We start from the raw sequence: 24661 nt of genomic DNA, 5'->3' as shown, positions 1-24661 counted from the left end.
CTGCCTTCTCTCACCGTTAAGTATAACGTTAGCTTGGGTGTTTTGTAGACATTCCTTATCAAGTTGAGAAAGTTTTTCTCTAAATTTGCTGAGAGTTTTAAAAAATCATGAATGGATGTTACATTCTGTCAAATGCTTTTTCTACTTCAGTTGATATGATCATATTATTTTTATTTGTTAGCCTGTTGATGTGGTGGGTTATACTGTTGAGTTTTGAATGTTGAACCAGGCTTGCATAACTTTAATAAATCCCAACTGACAGCAAAATTTATTTTTAGACATTGTTGGATTTGGTTTGGTAATATTTTGTTGATGATTTTTTTCACCTAAGTTTAAGGGAGATATTTGTAGTTGGGTTTTTTTTTGGAAATGTTTTTATCTGATTTGATATTAGGATAATACTGACTTCATAGAATGAGTTAAAATGTGATTTCTCTGCTTCTGTTTTTCAGAAGGGTTGTAGAGAACTGGTGTTATGTTTTCTTATTAGTTATTACTATTCTTATTAGTTATCCCCCAAACTAAATGCTTGGTGGCTTGGAACTTTCATTTTGGAGTTATTAATTTTTGATTCAATTTCTGTAATAGATATAAGGCTATTCAGTTCATCTATTTTTTTTTTTGCTTTTATATATTTTTATTGAAGTATAGTCAGTTTACCAGTTCATCTATTTCTCCTTGTGCGAGTTTTGATAGTTTATATCTTTCAAGGACATAGGTTATCAAATTGTTGGCATAGAGTTGTTCCTAATATTCCCCTACTACCTTTTAATACCCAGTTGTATCTGCAATGGGGAATCTGTAATGATGACCTCTCTTTATTTATGATGGTAATTTGTGACTTCCCTCTTTTCTTCTTGATTAGCCTTGCTAGACCTTATTAATTTTATGGATCTTTTTCAAAGATTCATATTTTGGTTTTATTGGTTTTTCTCTGTGATTTTCAATTTTGTTGATTTCTACTCTAACTTTGACTATTTTCTTTCTCCTGCTTACTTTAGATTTATTTTGCTCTTCTTTCTCTAGTCACCTAAGGTGGAAGTTTAGGTTATTGATTTTAAATTTCTCTTCTTTTCCAGTTTTGGCATTTAATACTGTAAATTGCACTGCATTCCACAAATTCTGGTGATCTGTATTTCCACTTTCATTTAATTAAAATAGTTTTAGATTTCTCTTGAGACTGCTTCTTTGACTCATGGGTTGTTTAGAGGTATGTTTTTTAAACATCTCTATATTTGGGGTTTTTCCACTAGATTTCTCTTACAGAGTTCTAAATTTTATTGTAGTCTGAAAATATTATTTGTATAATTTCTGTTCTTTTAAATTTGTTAAGGTGTGTTTTATGGCCCAGAATATGGCCTATCTTGGAGACTATTTCAGGTGAGCTTGAGAAGAATACACGTTCTGCTGGCGGATGTAACACCCTCTCCATGTTCCCTAGACCATGCCGACCGACGGCGCTGTGCAGGCCCCCCACCTCCATTCTGGTCCTCTTCCCAAGCCCTCTGTCACGCGCTGAGAGAGGCGCGGTGCAGCCTCTGCCTACATCTGTGGATTGTCCATGTCGCCTCTGTTGGCTTTTGCCTCGTGTGTTTCGATATTCAGTTATTAGGTATATACACTTTCAGGAATGGCCGTTTTTCTTAGAAAATGACCACTTTTATCACACGTAATGCCCTTTTTATCCCTGACTATAGTCCTTGTTCTGAAGTCTGCTTTGTGGGAAGCTGAACAGCCAGTCCAGCTGTCCTTTGCACAGCAGCACGCCCCGTGTCCGTCTCCAGCGCTGGGCACAGGCCATGACAGACGCTGGCCTGGCACCCCGGGAGCCTCCCCCGGGCCTGGATGCTGTGCTCTGGAAGTGTGTAGATTCTCAGCCCACACGTGTGCAGTATGTATCCCCTCCCAGGCCTTGGTTGGTCCTGCCCCGGTAACTCCTTTGGCCCAGAGCCTGGTCCCCAGAACTGGCTGTGCCTTTGGGGCAAGCCCTCGGGGCACTGTGGCTCTGATTGAGGGTTGGAAGGCCTCGGCATTGCTTGGGGTTTGCTTGAAAGATGGCGTGGATCAGACCCCATACAGACAAGTCTGGAATAAGGGCCTCTGGTAATTGGGGCACCCAGGGGTTTCTCACCCAAGGACTCTCCCACCCCGCATCACCTCTGCCCCAGGCTGCTTCTGGGATGAGTGTTGCCGGCAGCGTCTTGAGCGTTTCCTGCCGTCCTCTCAGCCGCCCCTGATGCTCGGCAGCCTGTCCTCACCTGAGCCTCTGCCTGCACCTGTGCTTTACTCCTCCCCACACACATCCATCCTCACGAAGTGCACCCGAGGGCTTCCCACGTGCCCTCCTTCCCGTCCCTGGAAACTTCACAAAGAGGAAGAAGGAAGAAAAAACTGTCCCCAGTACTCCTCAGAGAGTTTCTTTCTTACAGCTCTCCTGTCTGCAGTCCGCGGTGGCTGTGCAGGATCCCTACTGCATGACAGTAAGTTCTGGGGAAGTGGGTGGTCTATACTCCTAGGATCAAATCTCTGCCTTCAGTCTGCCTGTGACTTTGGTCTGTGACGTTCACCGATGTTTCTCTCGCAATGGCTTTCCCTCCTGCCTTCTACCCCAATCCCTGGCTGCACAGTTTCCAGTCTATTTCCATGAAGGCTGGCCCTGCTGACCATGTTATTATGATGATTATTTTTGTTTTTCCTCCTTAGATGATACAGGAAGACTGCAGGACCTGGGACTAGGTTTGAGGGTTGTGCTTAGGCCAAGTCCTTTCCTCTAGAGTGTAGAGCTTTGTCAGCTGAGATGGCTCTTGGCTTCGTTCACAATGGTGATCCTGCCCCTTCTCTGCCCAGATCCTTCAGGGAATCTTTCTTGGATCCTCCTGGTGAGAATCTGGTGGCTTTTGGGGTCCCTCTCAGACCATGGTCCTCAGGAGTTTCTCACACTCATATCAGTCCAGCTCACCATCTGAGTGTTCTTGTTAGTGTATGGCCACTGTGCTTCCGCTCCAGGTGTGGAGATGTTGGTTGCTGTGGCTCTCTGTGGCTGTCTCTGCAGACTTTGGGGTGGTGGTTGGCCTCGGAACCTCAGTTCTCTGATAGGTTTGGGAAAAGTCAATGGATTTTAGCCAGTCCAGCTTTTTCTTGTTGTAATCATGGCCACTGCCAAGCTCTTTATATGTTGGCATTAAACCGGGAAGTCCTTCCCCAGGTGCTTTTAATACATATGTTTTCTGCTGTCTTGGTTTCTGACCTGTTTCTTTGTCCTGATCTTGTGATGCTTCCCTGGGGTGGCCTGACACTGGACTCCGACCCCTCTGACTCTGCTCTATACTGAGTTTTGGGCCACTTTCATGGGCCATCGATCCACCTGACAAAAATACTTACGGTGTATGAAAACTGAGCACAAATACAATCTGAGATTTAGTGTGAGAACTTACAATCAAACTCAGTTTCCCTGGCTGCTCAGATCAACATCAGGCCTCATCAAACTTTTAGTCCAAAAGGAAGCAAAAGGTAGTAAGGAGACATTCCATCTCGAGCCACAAGAAGACAATAACGTGTTAAGTCTACTCAGTCAGAGGAACTGTCATAATACCCACCCAGCACAGAACAGTCTGAAGCACCAGATTTCATGACTTTTTTTGGATTCTGCTTAAAATGGTGTGAAATGCAAGTCACAGGAAAATGTTTCCTTGGTTCCATGTATTGAATATTAATTTATTTTAAGGGTTAGTTTCATGAAGGGTAAGTGAGAATATTTATTGTTTTAGACTCCAAGCTCTATCTATTTAGGTCTCTGAAATAGAATTGTATTTGTTAAAGAGCTATCAACTTCAAAAATAGCAGGCTGCCTAAAATATATCTTTTAATGGATATTGGAACAAGAAAGGAATTTACTAAGTCAGGGGACACTGGCTGAACAGCACTAGACTGAATATACCTGCTCATGACTTGAAATGCCTACTTTTCCTTAAATGGCGAGTTCTTTAAAGGAGGATCTAAATCTTCCTCACTTTTGAATTCCCAGCTCTTAGAAGATTCAATTAATGTTTTTTAAAAATTGAATTTGGAAATAGTTATTTATTTTCTTTAGGCTACCTTATCACCAAAGTTTGCAAATACTCAGAAGAGTGCAAGATATGTAGGACAGGCCTCTGTACTTCCCACGTGTGTAGGCAGTGATGGCGAGTACAAAATTGTCTCATGTACAGGTTTGCACAAAATAATTCAGTGAACTAACAAGAAATGCCCAGTAAATATTTAAAGATTAGGTTTGAGAAACAGTCTGTAGGCATTTCCATGAAGGTCTAAATCCAAGTGACATAGGGTTCTATGTCATGGGATGGACAATAGTGAAGTCATTGGTGTCGACCGCATTTCACATTGGATGCTAAATCTCCAGCTACCCAATGTTCACTTTCAATTCTCTTCTTTGGTTATTAGAGGAGGAGCATAGTGCTGGAGGAAAAGCTGTTTTCTAGTTGTGAGACACTGTGAAAGTCACTCTGGGTATCACTTCACTAGAAGTGTCGATCACCAATGTCATTTTCAATATTAACATTCTATGATTCCACTGAACCAGAGCCAACCTAATAAAAATTATATTCTATTACGACCGGGTTAGGAAAACACTGGAAATATGTAACAAATTCTCATTAAACTTACGTTTAATAAAGGGCCTTCTTTTACTTTAACTTGAAAATAACAAGCCAGTAAGTGGAGGAATAAGTGACATTTTAAAGGTTAGCAGAACGTGATGGTCAGAATTCTGTTTAATTACATAGTTACAGTTCATCACATGATAACAAAAATGTAAGGAAATCATCTGGTATTACAGTGCCAACAATATTAAATAACTCATGAGTGAAAACCATCAATTTAGATGTTCAAGATCTCAATCATGCCAAGTTGTGGTATAAAGTAGTATTTTTGAACTGCTTTACCTTTTTTTAAGTGATGGAGGAAATTTTAATATCGCACGGCTATAAATGACCCTCCTTGTAGCGATGTAATTTGTAAATTTCCTAGAATTATGAGTAAGACATTAATAAGTTTCATCTATTAAGGATTGAGATATGGAAAGTATGATCAGAAGAAGGTAATTCTGGAACTATGTATTTCATGTATTCCCAAGGGGAAAAAAATCACACAGACAGATTTTAAAATAATTTAATTTCCTAATTTTATTATTGCCTCATTATAATAATATTTTTTGTTCTGCCAGAAATTCACATTTAGGTTCCAGGGACAGCTACTTCTTTGTATTCCCTTCCCCACGGTGGCTCAACTAGTATTTCATACAGATGTCCCCAAAGTGTTATTTATCTCGAATTGATTGTGATTAAAAATAAAGTCAAATCATATATTTTCCAATAGAAGAAAATTTGCAATGGGTATTTTATTTCTTAACAAGGGCCTAGCATCCAAAGTTATTTTTTTATCAAAATGATCATAAACAATATATTTAATCAATGACACATGACATTTGTTTATAATGTACAGTATAAGACCACAAAGTATAAATTAATTTAAAAGGATTTACAGAAAGCAAACATATAGCACATAATTTAATACATTTTGAAGATTCATAGGGATAAGGATTTGCAAGATGAGATAATTCTGTGTGGACCTAAGAAAAAATAGTTATAGTGGGACATACAGACTAGGTAAAAAGCCAAAAATGTGTGTGTGTGTGTTAGGGCTTGTGTGGAGGGAGTAAGAGGGAGGCCTCTGCGGGTCCTGGGAGGTCTCCAGTCGTCTGCAGTGAAGGTGTCAGGGGCTTTCATGCTCATTTAGTGTCAGGGAGTCGACTGATTCGTTGCTGTGATTTATATACTGCCTGGTATGACTAAAATAACACAGAGGGTCTTCTCACTGGACAGAATCTCCTCTATTTCAGGTCATCTGTCACAATAATTTGGAGCCACATTTCCCCCCACTCCACTCACTGATATACGTTTACTTTTGGTAGGCATAAGCATTGTTCATTGAATTATGCAACAGATCTGTAAATCTCAATTTGAGTCATCAAATTATTTCATATTGACCTATCTACCATGTGAATTTCTGATTCATATGTAATATCAAGATACTCCTCTTACTTGATTCTTCATTTTCCCCGCCTTTCAGCCTCTCTGTCAAATAACTAATGATACTGAAACACTATGAACACCATCTCATAATGCTTGCTTTGAAAGAAATCCTGCAGTGACTTTTAAAAAAAAAAAACTTAAGTCATCATCTCAATTTTCTTTTTGTCCCCTGAATTTTTTAAATTTTGGACTCCTGAAAATGAGCAGCTCTTCTGAGGCTGTGGGTAACTTGAGTGTTAAGACAGCAGTCAGGTTCCAACATGGACACAGCCACAGGGGCAGCATGGGGCCCTTGCTCTGTTCAGCCCACAGTTCTGTGTCTACAAAAAGGGTTGATTTAGTGCTCTCTGTAAGTCTAAAATCATCCTAAAATCAGGGAACAGACTGAGGACGTTACTTGTATAAAGTACTAAACCTACCAAAATAAGTAGTAGAAAATTTAAATCCATTCATTCTTCTTAAAACCAGAATATGGACTATAAACTAGGGTTGCCGGCATAGAAGATGAGGTAAAATAAAAACTTATGGAACAGAATTATTTGAGGAAGTTGATATATTTCTATTACAAATGCATTTTCTCCTCTCCTTCAGGTGTTTACAAGTTGTTAAAATCTTCACCTAGGGAAAAGTGTATGAAAATCGCAAGTAAAATGTGGTTTGCATATTACTTAGTAATTTTAACTTATTTATTTATCCAAACTTCAGATAATTTAAATAATGGCCTACTGAAGTGTATAAGGGAAAAATTTGATGTGTAAGGTATTTTAATGTAAAAAAATCATTCCCCAAATTTCAATTGAAAATAGAAGTTTAAGTTCACATAAAAAACGTAGCCTAAATGTTATTATCTAACAGAGTTGTGACAAATGCCATAAATAATTAAACCAAAGTTCTGCAGAGTGACGAAGATCCTGCAAATAATCATCACCATTATAATATGATAAATTACTAGGAAAACAAAACATAGACACCTACTTAATTTTTTTATTCAACTATCACTTTAGGATAAATAAATCTGAATTTCCAACAAAGAACTCGATGACGATAGAAAAGTAATAAAACTTATTCTAATCATTCATGACCTACAACCAATCTAGTGAATTGGCCCCTCAAGCTTTTCTATTGATACAGTGGTGATGAGTCCAGGAAGAGTTAGGAACATCTGAAAAATTGGGAAAAATCCATGTACAAGGGCCTATTTATTTAGAGGCCATATGGCATTTCTCAGCTCCCACTATGTCTAATTAGGAGAGGAGATGGGGCCAAGGAAACATTCCTGGATCAGAAGCCTGGAACCAGGCAAAACCATTCCTGACCATTTCTTCGCCTTTGAATGAATTACAATGCCCGTGGGTTTTGGTTTTCTCCTGAGCAGAACATAAAGTGGAAACTTTATTCAGTGTGATTGCTTGCAGAGCTAGCCAGCATTCCGTCCATCTGGAAGATGTGTCCAGCACTCATGATACTTCCACGAGCGTCTATGAACTATCCTGTGTCTCATCTGGTTGTGATAATTGTAGAAACGATACAACACAGATTCACATTCTCAAGTAAAAGAGTAAGGATTCGTGATGGTTTCAGAGAGGAAAGGTGGGTTAATCCTTCAGATATATTTACAGAGATGGCACATGGAAGGCTTGGACCTCTTCTGACACATCGAGCCCCCAGCCAGCGTCACTGCTAATGTATCTTCCTGTTAGAACTCAAGTGAGGTTGACTGTACGAAAATGATCTTCATGTTACTGAAGAGACGTTGAACCGTGTCACACATTCTTTTGTGTTCGGTAATTTCCCCTAAACTGAAGGGAGCTCTCTTGATGTGTGTTGTCTTTCAGTGGTAACTTCAAAGCCCGATTCACCCGATGTCTTTCAGTTGCACACTTAGTGCGAGGTGAATCTAGCAAAGAAGGCCGCGTCTGTGACATGGAACTGAGGTCAGAATGTGAAGACAGCAGAATCTCCGTGTAACCCTGGACACGTCATTGGAGCCTTTGTAATTTTATCTAAAACGTTGCCCTCCTGACTAGTTCCTGTCCTCTGCCTCTACCCGCTCCGTGGGAAACCGCACTCCATAAATTCTACAGGCTAGAAGTTCATTTGTGTGGCATATCACCTATTATTATAATTATTAAACAGGTCTAGTGGCAAATTTTTATCTATTTTGAGAAGGCCAAGGTCAGGGGATTGTAAAATATAGTCAGTGATTGATCAAGTAATTTGAAATTGCAAGATATTGACAGACATGATAGATTTGGGTAGATGTGAAGAAAATGTATAATTTTCACTTTAAGCAGTTTTTACTATAAGGTTTGTTATAAAACATGAAGTGGTAAAGGCCTGAAGCTCAGCCCCACTGAATGTATCCTGCCCATTTTTTTTTTTTTGTGCTGTATTATAATAATCAAATCTGGACTATAATTTTTTTATAAGAATATAATTTGCTTAGCATGTTTTCACTGTAGCATTAATGGTCAGTTTTAATAAGTGGCTCAAATAATCTAGGGAGCAGGGTACTCATGCTTTTTTTTACAAAGTTTTCTGAGATATTGGCCAAAGAATGAGGGGCAGACATCAATTTTTTATGATGTTTTTAATATCTACTATAAAGACACCACATGCAGTAAACTGGATTTGTGGAAACTACTGACAGTGTGAATTATCACTCCACTGCTTCCTTACTGGATAGAAAGTATAAGTGGTAAGTGATTTTCAAACATATTTGCCCAATGAAGACAGAGAAAAATTGCACAAGATATCAGGACTTCTACTCTAGTTACTACTTGGTGGAAAAGGTGAGGATTACTTTAATAAATGTGTTTCCCTTTATTTCACATGCTCTATCAAACAGCATCTTCCCTAATGTATTAGTAAATGTATTTTTCTTATTTCATGAAGTCCAAATTGTGGCAGTGGCCAAAACCTATTGATCCATAAATACTTGCAACCTGCATAAATAAATTAGTTCTGAGTGCCTGTTATTTGTTCAATGAATAAGTTTAAGAAGTGTTTCCCCCCCACCAGAATAGTGAGCCATAGGGTCAAAGTTATTTTGTACTTTTCTGCATAAATGTAACGTCAGGTGTTGGTCGTGTGTACAACAATGAATATTATCCAAAGAAAAAATGGGGGACATAAAAAAATAAATCCCCGCAGGGATTTCCATGGAATGTGTACATCCTCCAGGCTTTCTCTGCTCTCAGAAGAGCCTTTATAACTTATGTCCGGTACCTTGACCATTGCTTTCTTCCAACCTGATATGGAAACTGTGACCACCTTCATTCACCTGTCTGAATCTGGATGGAAAGTCAACCAAGTCAGTTTCAGAAGGAGCCAAAAGGTGTCTTTGGTTCATAGCAGTCACTCCCTCACAATGAGAAAGTCACATGTATGGTAAAGAGGAACAGGAATTCTGAAGGGAGAAAAATGCCTGCAAAAAGGGTAGAGGCACCTTCAGTCAAAAACCTACAAGCTCCAGTGAGTTGAAGACAAGCCTAGGACCACTCTAGTTACTCCGGAGTTGATGTTATGTAGTTCCAGGAGACCAGCTCAGTAAATTTTCCTCTTTGGTTTTTGTAGACTATTTATCTGCTTGTCATTTTTATTACAACAGGCACTGCCTTACGTCAAATATATTACATTATTATAAATTCTCCTCTTTGTTCATTTAGCAATTTTGACTATACTACAATTTTAAGTATAGTTGGAGGAGTGTGCTAGAGTAAATCTCCAGAAAGGTACCAGGAGATCTTTTATAGCATCATTCTCATTGTGATGAGTTTGGCTTAAAAATGTGGGAAGGAGAGTTCTCTCTCACTGACTCTTTATGTTATTTTCTGAATGAACTGGCTCAAGGTTATGCCTGATCTTTAGGACCCCCTCGTTGATACTCATTGGTAATGCTCACTGGCAGATGGTGTTCTTGAAACTGCTTCGTGCAGGTATCCTGTCTTGCAAATGAGACAGAAGAGCAGACTCATCTCATTAGCAGAATCCCCCGGGACTCGCAGTCTGTGCTTCCAGCACGTTAATAATAAAGCTGAGACATAAAGCAGGACCCCTGAGGGGCTGTCCCCGAGTCCCTTGTGGAACTTGTGGTCTCTAAGCGACAGCTCGACTGAGTGAGCCAGCGAGGGGTGCGCGGTGAGTGTGGCACCACTAGGAGCTGTGCTCCAATGGTCTCAGCTGGGAGTTGCACTGGTGTGTTTTACTAATGGCATTTCAAAAGCAAATGCCATGTGCTAAAGTAATTCAGAGGTGCTTAACCCTGAAAGCCGGGACTTCAGGGAAGGCTGTATCATTGTCAGGAGCCAGTCATCTGCTCTTCTGCTGTGTCAGCAAAATCAGTGCGGAGCATTTGAGTAATTTTCTCTTTATCCCTGGAAGCTTAGGACGATTACATTTTCACAGCCACGTTAACTCATATGATGAGCATTTTGATGGGGTTTTCATACTTATCTGAGAGATGTGGAGAGTCCAGGTAGTTGCTCTAAGGGCAGATTTATCAAGGCGGGACCTCATACCATTTTTATTCAGTAGTAACTCTTGAATTGTCAATCTGTATTCAAGCTGAGGATATGGATTAAAAAAATAGTCTTATCACAGATCAGTGAAATAGGTACCCTTTCAACAGGCTAACTTTGAAAGCTTAAAAAATGTTGATACTGGAAAAAATTCAGGTTGGCATCTTACATGACCTGGGCTCACTGTTCTTTAAACCCACTTTGGAGTATTCGTGAGCTGACCATCTTAGGCATATGGCATCCCCTAATTCAGGCAGAACGATTTTTATGTTTACTTGAGTGAACTCCAAAACTAAAAGCAAAAATATCTATGTTGACCTGAATTAGCCAAACTTCCTCAGTTCACATGGAAATCACCACTTCCCTTTAAACCTTGTAGGTTTGTCATTAGTCTCAGAATGAAAAAAAGTTGGATTTTTTTGGGGTTTTTTTTTTTTTTTATCCATTTTCTCTGATAATTCCAGCCGACCCCTATCCAGTAAAAGGAAACTAAAGATCAGCAAATTCTGGCTACATAGCAAATTATAAGCCCCTGACGGCTCTCTCAGAACAGCATCTATGATGATTTAAGTGATTTCTACAGTCCTGTCCCTGTCATTCTTCTGACGGCAAAATGGCTGAGTTCTTTTAAAGTGTATTTTTCTCTCTTTCTTAAACAGATTGTCACTTAGAGTCCTTGTCCTCGAGGTTAAGTGGAAGTCGATCCAGGATCACAACCAGTCTTCCCCGCGTAGCTCAGAGGGGCCAAAGGGAGGAACGTTGTGGACAACAAGGGGGTAATAAGCAGAGGGACAGTGCAGGGTCAGGGCCAGTAGGATGGCCAGACCGGCTCTTTCGCTTCCAAAGTGTCCCCACTTCTCACATTTTTCACTTACACTTGTCATAGGAGCAGACATGACTACATAAATACTTGGCTAATAAGAAGCCTCTTTTTTTTCTTTTTAACAGCACTATTTAAAAAATAGCTATTCAACATAACAATCTTAATTTTAATGCACCAAGTTACAGTTTTCCACAATGTAAGTGAGCATATCCTGTCACTCTCAGCACACATTTGATAGATACTGGTTAGATATACATGGATACAGCAATATCCATGTCTATTCTGGTCTACACACGCGCACACTCACACACGCACGCGCGCACACACACACACAGAGTAGAGCTACAAGGCCCTGCTTAATAGCGTGTCCTAAATTTCGTGTTTCCTTAATTGTCACTGGGCTTATTTATATCGAGAAGTATGATGCCGTTTGTAGAGCTTACTGGATTTGTCTCTGTCGAAACCCTCCAAGCCACACAGCTTGCGGTGGGTCATCTTTACGTCTAAGGACAGACCTCTCATCAGGTGGGAGGACTGAGCCATCAGGACAAGGGTGATGCCCACCACCCAGGTACCATCCAGTGGGGGCAACGTCTCACCATGCCCAGACCCAAAGAATTTTGTTTAAATATCTGTTCAGACGATTTGGATTCTGTTTGTACGACATAGACGCCCCCCCAACAAGAAACTCAATAAATAAAGGACTTAGCCACGGAATCAAGGAAGCGGACGGAACTCCAGTCTCTAACCTTCCCCGGGCCTGGGGCCAGACCCGACCCGGTTCAGTTCTGACTGCAGTTAGTCTTCCGGGAGGCAGGGGGCGCGGTGGGCCCGCGGGCGGGGCCGGGGCAGGCTGTCTCTCTGGCCGCCGGCGTGCTCTCGCTGTCACTGGATGAGGCTGGAGCTGTAGCTGAAGCCGTAGCTGCCGGAGCGGGACAGCGGCTGCGGCGCCTCCTCGCCCGGCTCCGCCGCGTAGCTGGGGAACGTCTGCGCCCGGGACATCTTCGAGGACCCGAACCCGTGACCTGCGAGGGGCAGAGGGAGGACAGCGGGGCTGAGAACCGGCGTCGGGAAAGCGCGAGGTGAGCGGGTGAAGTGGGGAGGCCGGCGCGGTGCTCGCTCCCGGGTGAGTCACAGGCGCTGTTTTCGGGGCTCAGTACTTTTCCCCAGGGGTGTGCTGTGGAGAACCCGGGGTGCCAGGGAGCTAGGGGGCATCTCTGGGGCTCTCAGGCGTTTGCAGCTTCAGCCTCGGGGGCACACACGGAGAGGCCGGGGGCCCGTGCTCGCTCTCCCCTCTACGAGGCCCACCTGGCGGCCCGGGCAGGCCGCGCGCGGGGGCACCTGTCCGAGCAGGCGCGCTGCTTTATGCTGCGGTGACCGTCCCTCACCAGGGCGAGCGTCTGCAGCGGCCGCCTTCGAGGCCCTGGCTGGTCCTGGGGGGTCTCTGGGCCGCTGAACCTACTTTATGATGTGCTGAACCCGGACGGTGAGCCTTTCGGTTACTGAAACGTGCTCAGAGTTAAAGCCTAGGGAAAACCTACGCTTTGTGTCGTTCGCAGGGTGCACAGAGGCACCCCTGCGATGAGGAATTCGTTTAATGCAAAATCTGGAAGTGATTTCGGGAAAACAAGCTGAATGCTAACCGCATAGGGGCAGAGAGGACGCCTTCTAGGGGTTCCCGTGTACTTTCCAGGTGTCCCCGCTTCCTAATCAGGAATTAATTTTCGCATCCTTGACAGCAATAATTATCTAATGGATGAGCCTGGGGGGAGGAGGGGGAGTGTCAGAAGTAGGTGCGGTGTGTTCTGCCCTCTCAGAGCGTCTGTTTTACCCAAAGGAGGAGCTGTATTGGGTTTGGTTTGTGTTTTTTCTGGTCTGTATGGTGAGGAATCCAGGGACGAGAGTCTTTTAACACAGAAGAGTCAAATACGTCACCAGGCTCCTCAGGTGGAGCTGCCTTTGCCTTAAGGTCACGCGCTGAAAGCCGGTTGGTTTCATCGTCAGGTGTGTGCGGTGATTCGGAACCGCTCCTTCCGAGTTTGGGATCCAGGGGGGAGATGCGAGTGACTTGGGTAATAAAAACCTAATTAAAGTGGCGGAACCTCTTAATGTTAACAAGTTGTGAGAGCAAAATCTTGCTTCCTAGATAAAAATTCCTTTTAGATTCATGGTTGGCCTGGCTCTCTGGGAGAAGAGAGGCCTGGGCCTTTCCTACCCAGGCCCTTCCGGCTGCTCCTGCAGTCCTATGGCCCAGCCTCCTGAGCTTCCAGACCTTTGCGCCCTCTTCCCTCCCTCTCCCAGGGCCCTGAAACCCCATTTCCTCTCTTGGCTCCTGCGGGTGCCTGTCCCCCTCAATCCCAGTTCCTTCCTTACTGGTCTGAAACCTGACTCGCAGTTCATTCAACAATCCCTGAATTCAGTTCTAGTAAAAATCGCAGCTAAGCGTGGTGTCTCTTTCCAGTAGGGCCCTGAGGACGCGGTGAGAAAAATGAAGCTGGGAGTCGGCAGGCGGGTGGGGCCGGTGGGTCAGGTTAGGCGGGAGAACGCAGGGGTTGGAACACCAGGTGTCCGTGCTGCCCCTGCGGCTTCCTGGTTGTAACCGATCTCTGGAGACTTGGCCTCTGGGTTTCTCAGTTTCCTTATCTGCACACTCTGGATGACAGTCATGGTATCATATGGCTCTTTTGAGTATGAAATCAATGCGTATAAATTAAATTCATACATGTTAAGTGCCATCATAGCAAGAGGGAGGGTGCTGTGAGAGGCGCCAGCCAGCAGAGCCAGCCATTTGGGGCTGTCAGTGAAGGCCTCACCAAGGAGGTGGCCTCGTGACATCATGTTTACACGACAAGGTTGTAAGACACTGATCTGATATGGAAAAAGTCGCTTAACATTTTTACCAGTTTGCCTCATTGACTTGCTAGATAATTCACAGTCCTTATAGGTAGACAGACTGGCATTTATGAGCATAAACCAGCTGGAAATCCTCACATAAAGACCATGTTACTGGCCTTGGTTTTATCCCGTTATTTAAAACAATCTGAGAAACACGTGGAAGGGAGCAATGCTGGAGCACACCTTTAATTCACTTTACTTGTGGGCTAAAAGCAAGGGTTTGAGTTGTAAATAAGTAAGAGTCTGCCTAGGCACGTAGTTTTTCACCCTCGAATCTCGGGTGTAAAACAGCAGTCAGTCATTCAGCCAACATTTGCCAAGCAAATATTCAAGACTCCACAGGAAAAAGAAAGAAACGGAAACTATGGTCCCTGACTTGCCGGAGTTCACAAGCTGCTCTGGGAAAGATCGTCAGACAAGGATGGATGACAGTAAACACCCAGTGAAGGGTCTGTACAGCTAGGGCTACTCAGGATCAGAGCAGGATGCCACTGGGCTTAGATGAGCTGGTTACAGGGCTGTACACGTCAGTTCAGCGATCACAGGTGACCTCTGCTCCACGGAGTATGCAGACCCCGCCACCACGGACTTCTGACATGCGGTCTCAAGTTCAAAATCCAGCTCTGCCATCCCATTTTGAGCCTCATTTTCTTGCATGGACAGAGCATACTTTTCTAAGGCATTTTAAGGATTAAACATAACAACACAGAGGAAGACACCTGGGATGGCAGGTACCAATACATGTTAGTTCTCTCCCTTCTTTTTACTGTGAGTGTGTCCTCATTCTTGTCCATCTTCTGGTTCCATGCCTGCACCTTCACCACCTCAGTGTGCTGTCCTCACTGTGGCAGGTTTTGAATATTCTCCTTCAAGGGCAGCACTTTCTTCATCTCCTCTGTGAACAAATTCTAGTCTAATTGGAAATTAAATTATGCTTTTTCTTACCTCAATCATTACTTTACAGGCAGTTCACAAATGATGCTATGTAATACTTATCACAAAAGTAACACACCTCAATCAGAACTGAACATATGAAGGCTTAATATAAACACTTCCAGTTTGGCAACAGTGAGTATGAGAACAAAAGGGAGAAATGATTAATGATTTTCTCAACATTCACATGAATTATGTCCTTAGGCACTGCTGTTGAGAACAAAACCAAACCAATCAACTTTGTAGCTTAAATTAAAAATTTACTTGAATAAACCTGTTTACTCCACTAAACAGAGATTCTACTTAATAAATTTCCCCCCCAGACCATCCCCTAAAGACAGAGGAGGTGAATATGTACCCTGGGGATAGGGGGGTGCTATAATTTAACAATTTGTTAATAGCTATTAGTCTATCTGAAAAGTCCTTTTGAATTTTGACTTCTGCCTCATTGTAGATTCATGTTTGTTTCAACAGAAAATCATATTTTCTACCCATATATTCAGGTAACACTGACAGTCTGGGAAGGAAACATATCCTGGTTACTGCTGGTTGGAGGTGTACCCTGAAATGACACTTAGTACTGTCCTCCCCCTCTTCTCTCCATGGCATGTAGATCAGCCCCAGATGGAGAGGCATGGGTCTGAACCAGAAGGGACACAAATGTAGTAAAAAATAAGTGGGAATGCAAGACCAGACATTGACATCACACTTAGGGGAAAAAGTGGAGAATGGCAGGATCTTACAAACATCCTCTCCTTCCAGAGGAGTTAAGTACAGTTACCACTGCTCATTTGCCCTCTGCTAGCTTCCAGTCTTCTATACTTAGTGCTAATGCCAGTTGAATTCTTTCCATAGGATGTAAAGGAAATCATTTTGGAAGGAGGTCTGAGGATTCCCAAAGCATAAAACTTGTGGTTACTAATTGGTCAGAGGCAATGATCAGTAAAGCTACTTGATGATTTGAATGTGTTTTTTATTAGTTTGTTAGAATCTGGGAGAGAGGAAAGAGTGTTGTCCCTTTAAATAATAAAACAAACAAAAAACCAAAGCAGAAAAGAAAAAACCCCAGGAAAGCAACTGCCTCATGAGGAAGGGGGCAGCCTGGAGGTAGAGCATCCACGGCCGTCAGGCCTGGGTGAACACAGAGCGGGTGCTGACCTCCTGAACAAGGGGTTATTCTAGCCAGAGAGGGAGGAGGACAGACAGACGGCAGGTCAGGCCTGGACGCTGGAGGGGGGTGGGAAGGACGACTTGGGTGCAGAGCAGGGTCTCACGGGCTCTGGCTGCAGTGAATTGGGGCCCTGCAGGTTCCCATGGGGTGTTCACTAGCGTGTGTACCTTGCAGTGAAGGGAAAAGCTGAAGCCAGACTAGAGGTGGAAGCGACCCGGGGCCATCTGCAGTCTCTTAGGAAAGAGCTCACCACGTGCTCAATATGCTTAGAGATGCCGAGGACCCGCGGTCAGCGTTTCTTCTGTGAGCTGTATTTGAATTTTGCTCAGTTGGTTTTAGTTACAGCCCAGAGCAGACTCTGTTTTGGTTTGATCTTGTGCTCTCGCAGGGGGTGCTTCAGAAGTTCCTGTGGAGATCCCAGGGTCCCAGTGGTCCCCTGGCCCTTGAATAGACCTGCTGGAGGTATCAAGGCTTGGGCTCAGCACAGCTGAGCCTCTGGGGTGTAAAGATCACGGTTTCAACCCACGCGGACAGCGGTCTGAAGAAGCTGCGAGGAAATAATAACCAGTGTTCACTGAGTGCGTGCTGCCTGCAGACCCTGTGCTCGGACCTTTGCCGTAGTCGTTTTCAGAGTCTCCCCGTCAGTTCTATAAGATGACATTTCACACCCTCTTTCTACAGATGGAAAAAGCAAAATTGAAGCCTGTACTTGTTTAATGAATTGCTGAGCTGGTGCTTGTTAGAGTTGGACCTGGGTCCACTGGAAACCAAAGCCAAATCTCTGCCCTTAACATTTGACTACTTTTCTTTTATATTCTTTAAAAATTGTTTTTAAATTGAAGTGTAGTCCGTTAACAGTGTGTCAGTTTCTGGTGTTCAGTCCCGGTCATGCATGTACATACATATATTTGTTTTCATTCTTTTTCATTAAAGGTTATTATAAGATATTGAACATAGTTCCCTGTGCTGTACAGAAGAAACTTTTTAAAGTATATTTTTATATATAGTGGCTAACATTTGTAAATGTCAAACTCCCAAATTTATCCATTTTACTACTTTTCCTCGTAGAATTCTCTTTTTTTGGTATTTTACTGTCTCTTTTTAATTTAATTTTTATCTAGACATGAATTTCACTGTTTTTATTATTTTTTGTTACCTTTTATTTATTTTTAGTTGTAGAATAGTTGGGAGTAACAGACAAATAAAACTGTATATGAAGTGTACAGTATGATTTGACATACATACATACACTGTGGAAATGATCACCAAGATCAAGATAATTAACACATCCATCACCTCACAGTTAACACTTTTTTTTTTGGTGAGCTTACTTAATATGTAGCAACATTTAAGAATACAGTGTCATGTTATTAACTCTAGTCACCATGCTGTACCATGAGCCTCAGAAGTTTTTTCTTTTTATAACTGAAAATTTGTACCATTTGACCTGTGTCATCCCCGCTTCCCCCTCCCCCCAGCATCCACCATCCTATGCTCTGTTTCCTTGTAGGTCCTTTAATCACATGTGTTCCTTTAGGACAGAGCAGAAATTCAGGGAGGAAGGAATGTCAGTTTTCACTGTCCAATTCCTAAAGACTTGATTGAGGTGCCTTTAAAACCCAGACAAGTAAAGCTATGCCTTAGCTGGGGCTGCGTAGCAAATGCCACAGACTGGGGAGCGTCAACAGCAGACATCTGTTTTCTCATAGTCCTGGAGGTCGCAAGTCTGTGGTCAGGGTGCTGGCAGGGTTGGTTCCCGCTGAGAACCCTCTCTTTGCTGGCAGGTGGCCGCATTCTCACTCTGTCCTTACAGGTGCTTGTCTGTGTGTGCACTTTCCTGGGGTCCCTTCTTCTTCTTAAAAGGACACTAATCCTGTTAGATCTGGGTCCCACCCACATAATATGATTTAACCTTAATTACCTCCTTAAAGGTCCTCATTCCAATACAGTCACATTTGGGGTTAGGGCTCCAGCCTATGAATTTTGGGGGACCCAGTTCAGTTCACTGCAGGCTATAATAAATAAAATGAATTCGGAGACATTCACCTAAGATAATGCAGGTGACATCTTTTCTTTTGCTAGAGATTATTACTTTCTTGACCTTTTCTCTGGGAGGTATTTGTACTTGCCAATGAAATTATGTAATTTGGTTTAAGATTACATAAAATCATTAAATATAACATGTAATTTTTCATCCTTCAAATTGTCAGAAAGAAATTTTAAGAGTGGTTTTATGCAACTAAGTTTCTGATACAAACTGTCAGTCTGCGTTGCACATATTTTACATTCCCACCTAGAGGGTATAAAAGTACTTTTTTCCTGACATTAGATAAATCTGGATATTATTTGATTACAAAAAGTTTGCCAAGTTAAAGGATGAAAAATTGCATCTCACTCTTTAATTTCCTTTTGCTACATGAAAGATGCAAATTTTATAGTCAAGTGTTTGTGGCTTGTGGGTTTTGTGTCTTGAAATAAGTCTTTATTCATCACAAGGGTATTAAGATATTTTCTCGTAAGTTCTTTTTATATCTTCATAAATGTCTTCTGCTATCTTCAGCTTTTTAATTCATTGGGAATGACTCTCGGTTCATGCCCTACGTTAAGGATGCCTGTGTTGTGTGCCGGTTAATAGTGCTAGCTCTGAAGGAAGACTGCTTGGGTTTGAGTTCCAGCTCCGTCCCTTTCCTGTCCTGTCCCTCAAATTCCTCAAGGGTCTAATGACAGAATAGTTTCTGCTAATAGGATCATGTATTAAATGAGTTAATTGATAATAGCATAGTCTTAACAGTATATTACATTAGTGTGTCTGTGTAATACAATGTTGACACTAAGAGCAGGGGTACTATACTGTGGTGTGTACACACACACACACACGCACGTACGTGCACACACACGCGCAGAGTCCTTAGTTCTTTTAATCTTCACAGCCTGCTCCTGCGGCAGGAGCAGAGAGTGGGCACTAGTGCCTGCGCTGACCTGTTGTTATGAGGTTTGTGCTGATGGGTCTCAGTGTGAGGAGTTTTTCAAAGACTTTATGAGATTTTTTTTTTTTTCAGTCAAGGAACCAAGGTGTCTCACTCCTGGGAAATATTTCTGGATTATTACTATAATTTTTGTTAATGATTTCCCTTCCACCATTTGCTCTGCTCTCTCCCACCTCTGTTCTCTTTTTCTAACCATCTGTTATTTATATATTGCAATGCTGTTCTGATCCCAGAGTTTTCCAGTCTTTTCTATTTTCACTCTTTTTCGCTGCTTTATTTTGCAGATTTGAGGTTTGCTTAACCGTCTCTTCCAAGCTTACTAAATTATAAAAAAGATCCTACCACTCTATTTTTAATTTGCAAAAGCTTTCTTTTCCCTTTTCCCTTCCCTCTCTCGTCTCTTTTCTTGAATATACATCCATACATTTATTGTTATTAATAGTGGCATTTTCAGCTCCAAAACTATGGCCCCTTTATGCTTATTTCTTAAGGGTGCACATCTGCGTATTCTTTACCCATATCTTGAAAAATTAGACATTTTTGAATGGGGAAATGTATATTATTCTATGTAGTACCCAGCCTACAGGTATAAAGAGACTGGTGAGTTAGCAACAACATTCTGACACTGAAAACTCACATATAATATGGTTTATAATACTCTAGTTTGCTTTAAAGATGGTTTAATTTGATTCATACAGAATTACATTTTTAATACCCATTTCATAAATTCTCTAGAATAAAAATAGTCTTCTATCTATTATCCTGGTTGATGTAGCATTCATTTATTCCTGTAGCTTGCATTTAATTTCTCTTGTATTCTAATTACCTGCTGGGATATTAATTTTCTACAACGGTGATCTCGTCACAAAACACAGCTGAACTCTTCACTGTTAGCAGAATTCATTTGAATAGTTGTGGAATTTATAAGCAATCTGTGCTAGGTAATAAAATGGTAAATATTAAAAAGGGCTAATCAGAGTTGAAACTATGAGTAGAGAATATATGAAATAAAAAAGTCATTAATGTTGATCAGCAAGAGGAATGGGAAAATATTATAAAAATTCAGAGATTTAGTTTTTGAGCTATAAATGTTTCATTGCTATTTTCAAGGGTTGAGGTATAACATTTTGAATATTATGTTAATAAAAACAAAATCATCTATTGATACGTCTTTGCTTCCATTTATGAACATATTCTTTGTAGGCAGCTTTAGCAGTCAGGGAACTACTTAGGGACATGACGCAGAGATGCGCAGGCCAGTTGAGATCTCCAGAACTATGGTCTGAGGTATTTTAACAAATTTACTGAAAAGTCACATTAATCTCCTGCAAATCAGTAACAAGAATGTGTATCAGCTGATTGTCCTTAACATGATGTTTTAAGGAGTAAATAAAATATTTTATTTGTTATTATTATTCTCTAAAAATTTTAAATGAATACAAAGAAACACTTTTCCATGAATGTGGGACTTCCCTACATAATATATAGTTAGAGCTTTTAGTTACAACAGAAATATTATAGAAAAAATATTGAATGCTACATGTTTATACAAGAAGAAGTTTGCAAAAAGCTTAGACTAAATATGACGAACATTAACAAAACTATTGAAAATTTACTTTCAGGTTTTCATATACTGTAGCCCAGTTTTATTCCACAACAGATACAAGGTTAAGCCTGCATTTAGTCCGAGGACTTCTGAAATGAGTTTGAAGATATGTGTCTAGAAATTTGCTTAGCACTCAATACGTCTGATTTTTCATCTTATTCTCTGTAAAAGTTTGCCTAGAACTTTTCCTGCTAATAGTGATTAGGTTGACTTTTCAAAGACCTGGGAGGCATTCTAATAACCACAAACAAAATTTTGTCTTCTTCTATTTGTGAATATTTTGTTTGTCAGTATAAGACCACAATGTGCAAAATGGTCATGGCTTTCAAACTCTCACCATTATGAGTTAGGCCCCTGAGATGCAAATAGTGAAACATAAATTCCAGATGGTGCATTGTGGAAGATGAGATTGGGACGTGGAGAGGGGACACACCCTGAAGAGTCTGTCATATCCCACGCAGCTGATTGGGTATTTTCTATAATGGGTGACAGAAAGCTTTTGAATGATTTCAAGAAGGTGAGTGAGTGGATCAGATTTGTGGTTCAGAAGTTTGCTCGCTCAGTGAGACTACAGAGTATCTGTTATCAGTTCTTTCTGCACCATAACACATCTGATAGATAAAATTTAGCCCCAGACAGAACAATTTGTCACAGAAGGTATTGAAAAGATAAAAAGAAGCCGCTGATTTTATGTGCATTTCCTAGGGTTTACTTATAATTCTTCCCTATTTTCTCCAACTAATCAATATTCCTCCTGGTCTAATAGGCAGTTGAAAACTGCTGGTCCCAATCTAGATTAGGGTGAGGCCAGAATGGCTGGGAGTGGTGGGGTGTTGAAGTTCATTCTCACTGAGAAAGACCTACAGATATTTCTTGGTATAATTAAGTTCTACATTCTAAGTTCTCAGTTATACAATCAGTAAATTATAAAGTAATTTCAGGACTGGAATTCTGAAGCCTAGACAATTTTCTGGTTAGTAGCACTTCCTAGAAAGTTGATACTGCAATGTCTATATTAGTATTGAAAATATCCTGGTAAATAGAGAATAAGAGAGCTGAGATTCATGAAGATGGAGTCAAGGAGCCTAGGACCAGGGAGGTATTCTGATGGCATCTCTTCTGTTTTATGACAAACTGCTGCAAAAAAACAAAAACAAAAACAAAAACAAAAAACCCCAAAACAACTTACTTTTCTAGGTGGGTTGAGAAATCCTTAATAGGCATTTTGTCATCACTGTGCCCAGCTGACAGCAATGAAAGTCACCCTAACCCCTTGTTAGTTTTTAACTAGTTATTTTTAATAACTAATTTTAATGTGACCCCACCAGGGAAACAATTATTAGCTACCATTTACATGTTAGTTAACATTTTCAGCCTGGATTGATTCACTGAGGGGTCGTGATGGTGGGTGGACTTCAAGTGGTCAGAAAATTGTTTTTTAAAAAAATTTTTAAAGGAAATTATATTTTACTTAAGACGAGTCTGCCCAATGTGAATACGTTTCCTTTTTTTTTGCTTTGGTTGGGTGTGTGTGTGTGTGTGTATGTATATGTGTATATATGTATTTTTTTAATTTCAAGTTGGTAGTACTATTACCCAACAGTTGCAACTTTTGATCCTCAGTCATATGTGTTCTGACTTAAAACATCTTTTTTTTTGGTAGGCAACTTATTCCAAACATAAATCCAATGAAAAAATAATCTCTCAGTGAAGAAGAGCATAGCAACTAAGACAAAGAACAGGCATCTCGTGGGAGCTAGAAGTGTGGAAGTGTAGAGACGGTACCAGGAGATGCTGCTGAGAGGAGAGCATTTCTGCTTGACTCTGTGAATTTGGTACCAGTACATGAACTTGGCCACAGCAAAGAGGCCCTCCTGTTTCTTTCAGTCAAGAGGGGATTAGAAATGTACGCTTAGAAAGATAACTAAAGAGAGACGTTTAGCTGCGGAGGAAGTGCCTTCCTCCCCATTGTGAGAGTGCCCGGTGGACCACGGATGGGACTGGTATTCTGCTGATCCCACCGCTCACAGACTGTGCTGAAGCCTGGAGCAGAGTTATAACACAGAAACTGTAAATGGTCTCAGCAGGTTTAGGAACAAGAGTGAGATGGCAAAATACTGTACATTTCAGAAGTCTTGAAGAGATTGTATGGGGAACACAGGAAAGTTAAAGAATATAATTTGGGGTGTGGTAGACTTGAGTTTGCATCCTGACTCTGTAATTTAAGCCTTAAGCTCCTGTTTATCTGTGAAATGAGAACACATCTAGTACCCACCCCAGAGCAGGGACGATTAAGTGAGATAATGTAGCTAAACCCAGAGCAGAGAGTAACCCCAACCTATCAGTGCTTTCATTTTGCTTACATTTATTTGAAATATGTTCCTGGATATTGTTTAATTTACTAAATAACTAGGCTCTGGTCAATTGAAGAGAGAATTTTTTTTTCCAAAAAAAAGGAAGAGGGGAAAGGTGAGTTGCTTTGGGGCTCTTGTTGGGGAAGGCCTGATAGCTGCAGTGTTCTCTGTCACCCGAAGACAGAAAGTAAGGGGCTTTTAAAATGAAGAAAACCTTTGTGCCTCTGTAACTTGACGTTCATCGATTAAAACAGGAGAGCATGACTAGGAAACAGAGACTTGTCCATTACTGAGAAGTGGTACTTCGTCCATGAAGCCATCACTCATCCTGCCCAGCTTCCCTGTCCTCCTGTAGTCAGTATTTCCGTGAAGGGCGTGCATCACCCCAACAGTCCATGTGAGAGACCTGGGAGTCACTCTGGCCTCCTTGCTGCCCGTCACGTCCCCCCCTGTCCCCAGCCATTAGGTCCCGTAGGTCCTGCCTGCCTCAAACGTCTTGAATCTACCTGCTTTCTTCAGGCTCACTGCCTCTGCCCTAAATTTCTCATCAGGTTTACGGCTGTAGCCACCCATCTGGTCTTCCTGACACCAGTGTCCCCCATCCTGTAATCCGGGCTTGGCCAAAGTGATTCTGAGCATTTGGTGACCTCCGCCCTCCACCCTTGGCTAGGATGAATGCCGACCCCCAGCACTGCACTTCAGTACTTAGGTTCTCAGTGGTGGTGACAAGGGTATGATTTAGGGATTCTTTACTCACCCGCCACGTGCCACATCCATCAGTCCCACTCCTCTCCAGTAAAAATCCACGTCAGAACTTGTTTTGCTTAGAAATACGGTTTCAAGACAAATCCTCCAGGGCTTCCTTTTAACCCGGTTGTTATTCTTAAACTCTTTCTTATTTATGTGTAAAAACATATTGGAACTGCCCCTCAGGACTCTGAGATGGGATCTGAGTTGTGCTGACTTCTCCAGCTTCGACTTTCTCCAGTCTCCACCTCCTCACAGGGCCCCACCGTAAAGGACGGGAGCCTCACCCAGTCCTCGCAGCATCTCACCAGAGCTTGGAGCCACCCTGCTTGCTTTCTTAGCATCGTCTGCATCCCTCCAGCTCATCTCTGAACTCTACCTTTGTGTCTCCTCTGTGAGCTTATGCTGAACTTGAGGAAAGGAAGCTTATTTACCTTGGTGTCTTTGGAGCTTTGTAAATGCCAGGCTCACAATACATATTAATGAGTAAAACCATGAAAAATGCATGCAGCAGCTCACGCCCCTGGGCGGCGAGA

General features: G+C 41.8%; 1 protein-coding gene across 1 annotated transcript in view; it reads right to left on the bottom strand.

Annotated features, from left to right (window-relative positions):
• Positions 1–5372: 5372 nt before the first annotated feature.
• The window catches only part of DOK6 (docking protein 6), a 277534-nt gene continuing 258245 nt past the window's right edge, over positions 5373–24661 (bottom strand). Inside the window, exon 8 of the mRNA XM_074355477.1 lies at positions 5373–12457. Within this exon, the coding sequence (XP_074211578.1) occupies positions 12318–12457 (140 nt within the window). The 3' untranslated portion in view covers positions 5373–12317. The remainder of the gene's footprint in view (positions 12458–24661) is intronic.

This window comes from Camelus bactrianus, chromosome 30, assembly GCF_048773025.1.
Source record: "Camelus bactrianus isolate YW-2024 breed Bactrian camel chromosome 30, ASM4877302v1, whole genome shotgun sequence".
NCBI lineage: Eukaryota > Metazoa > Chordata > Mammalia > Artiodactyla > Camelidae > Camelus > Camelus bactrianus.
The sequence above is the reverse complement of the archived record's forward strand: the minus strand, read 5'-3'. Positions and strand labels throughout refer to the sequence as shown.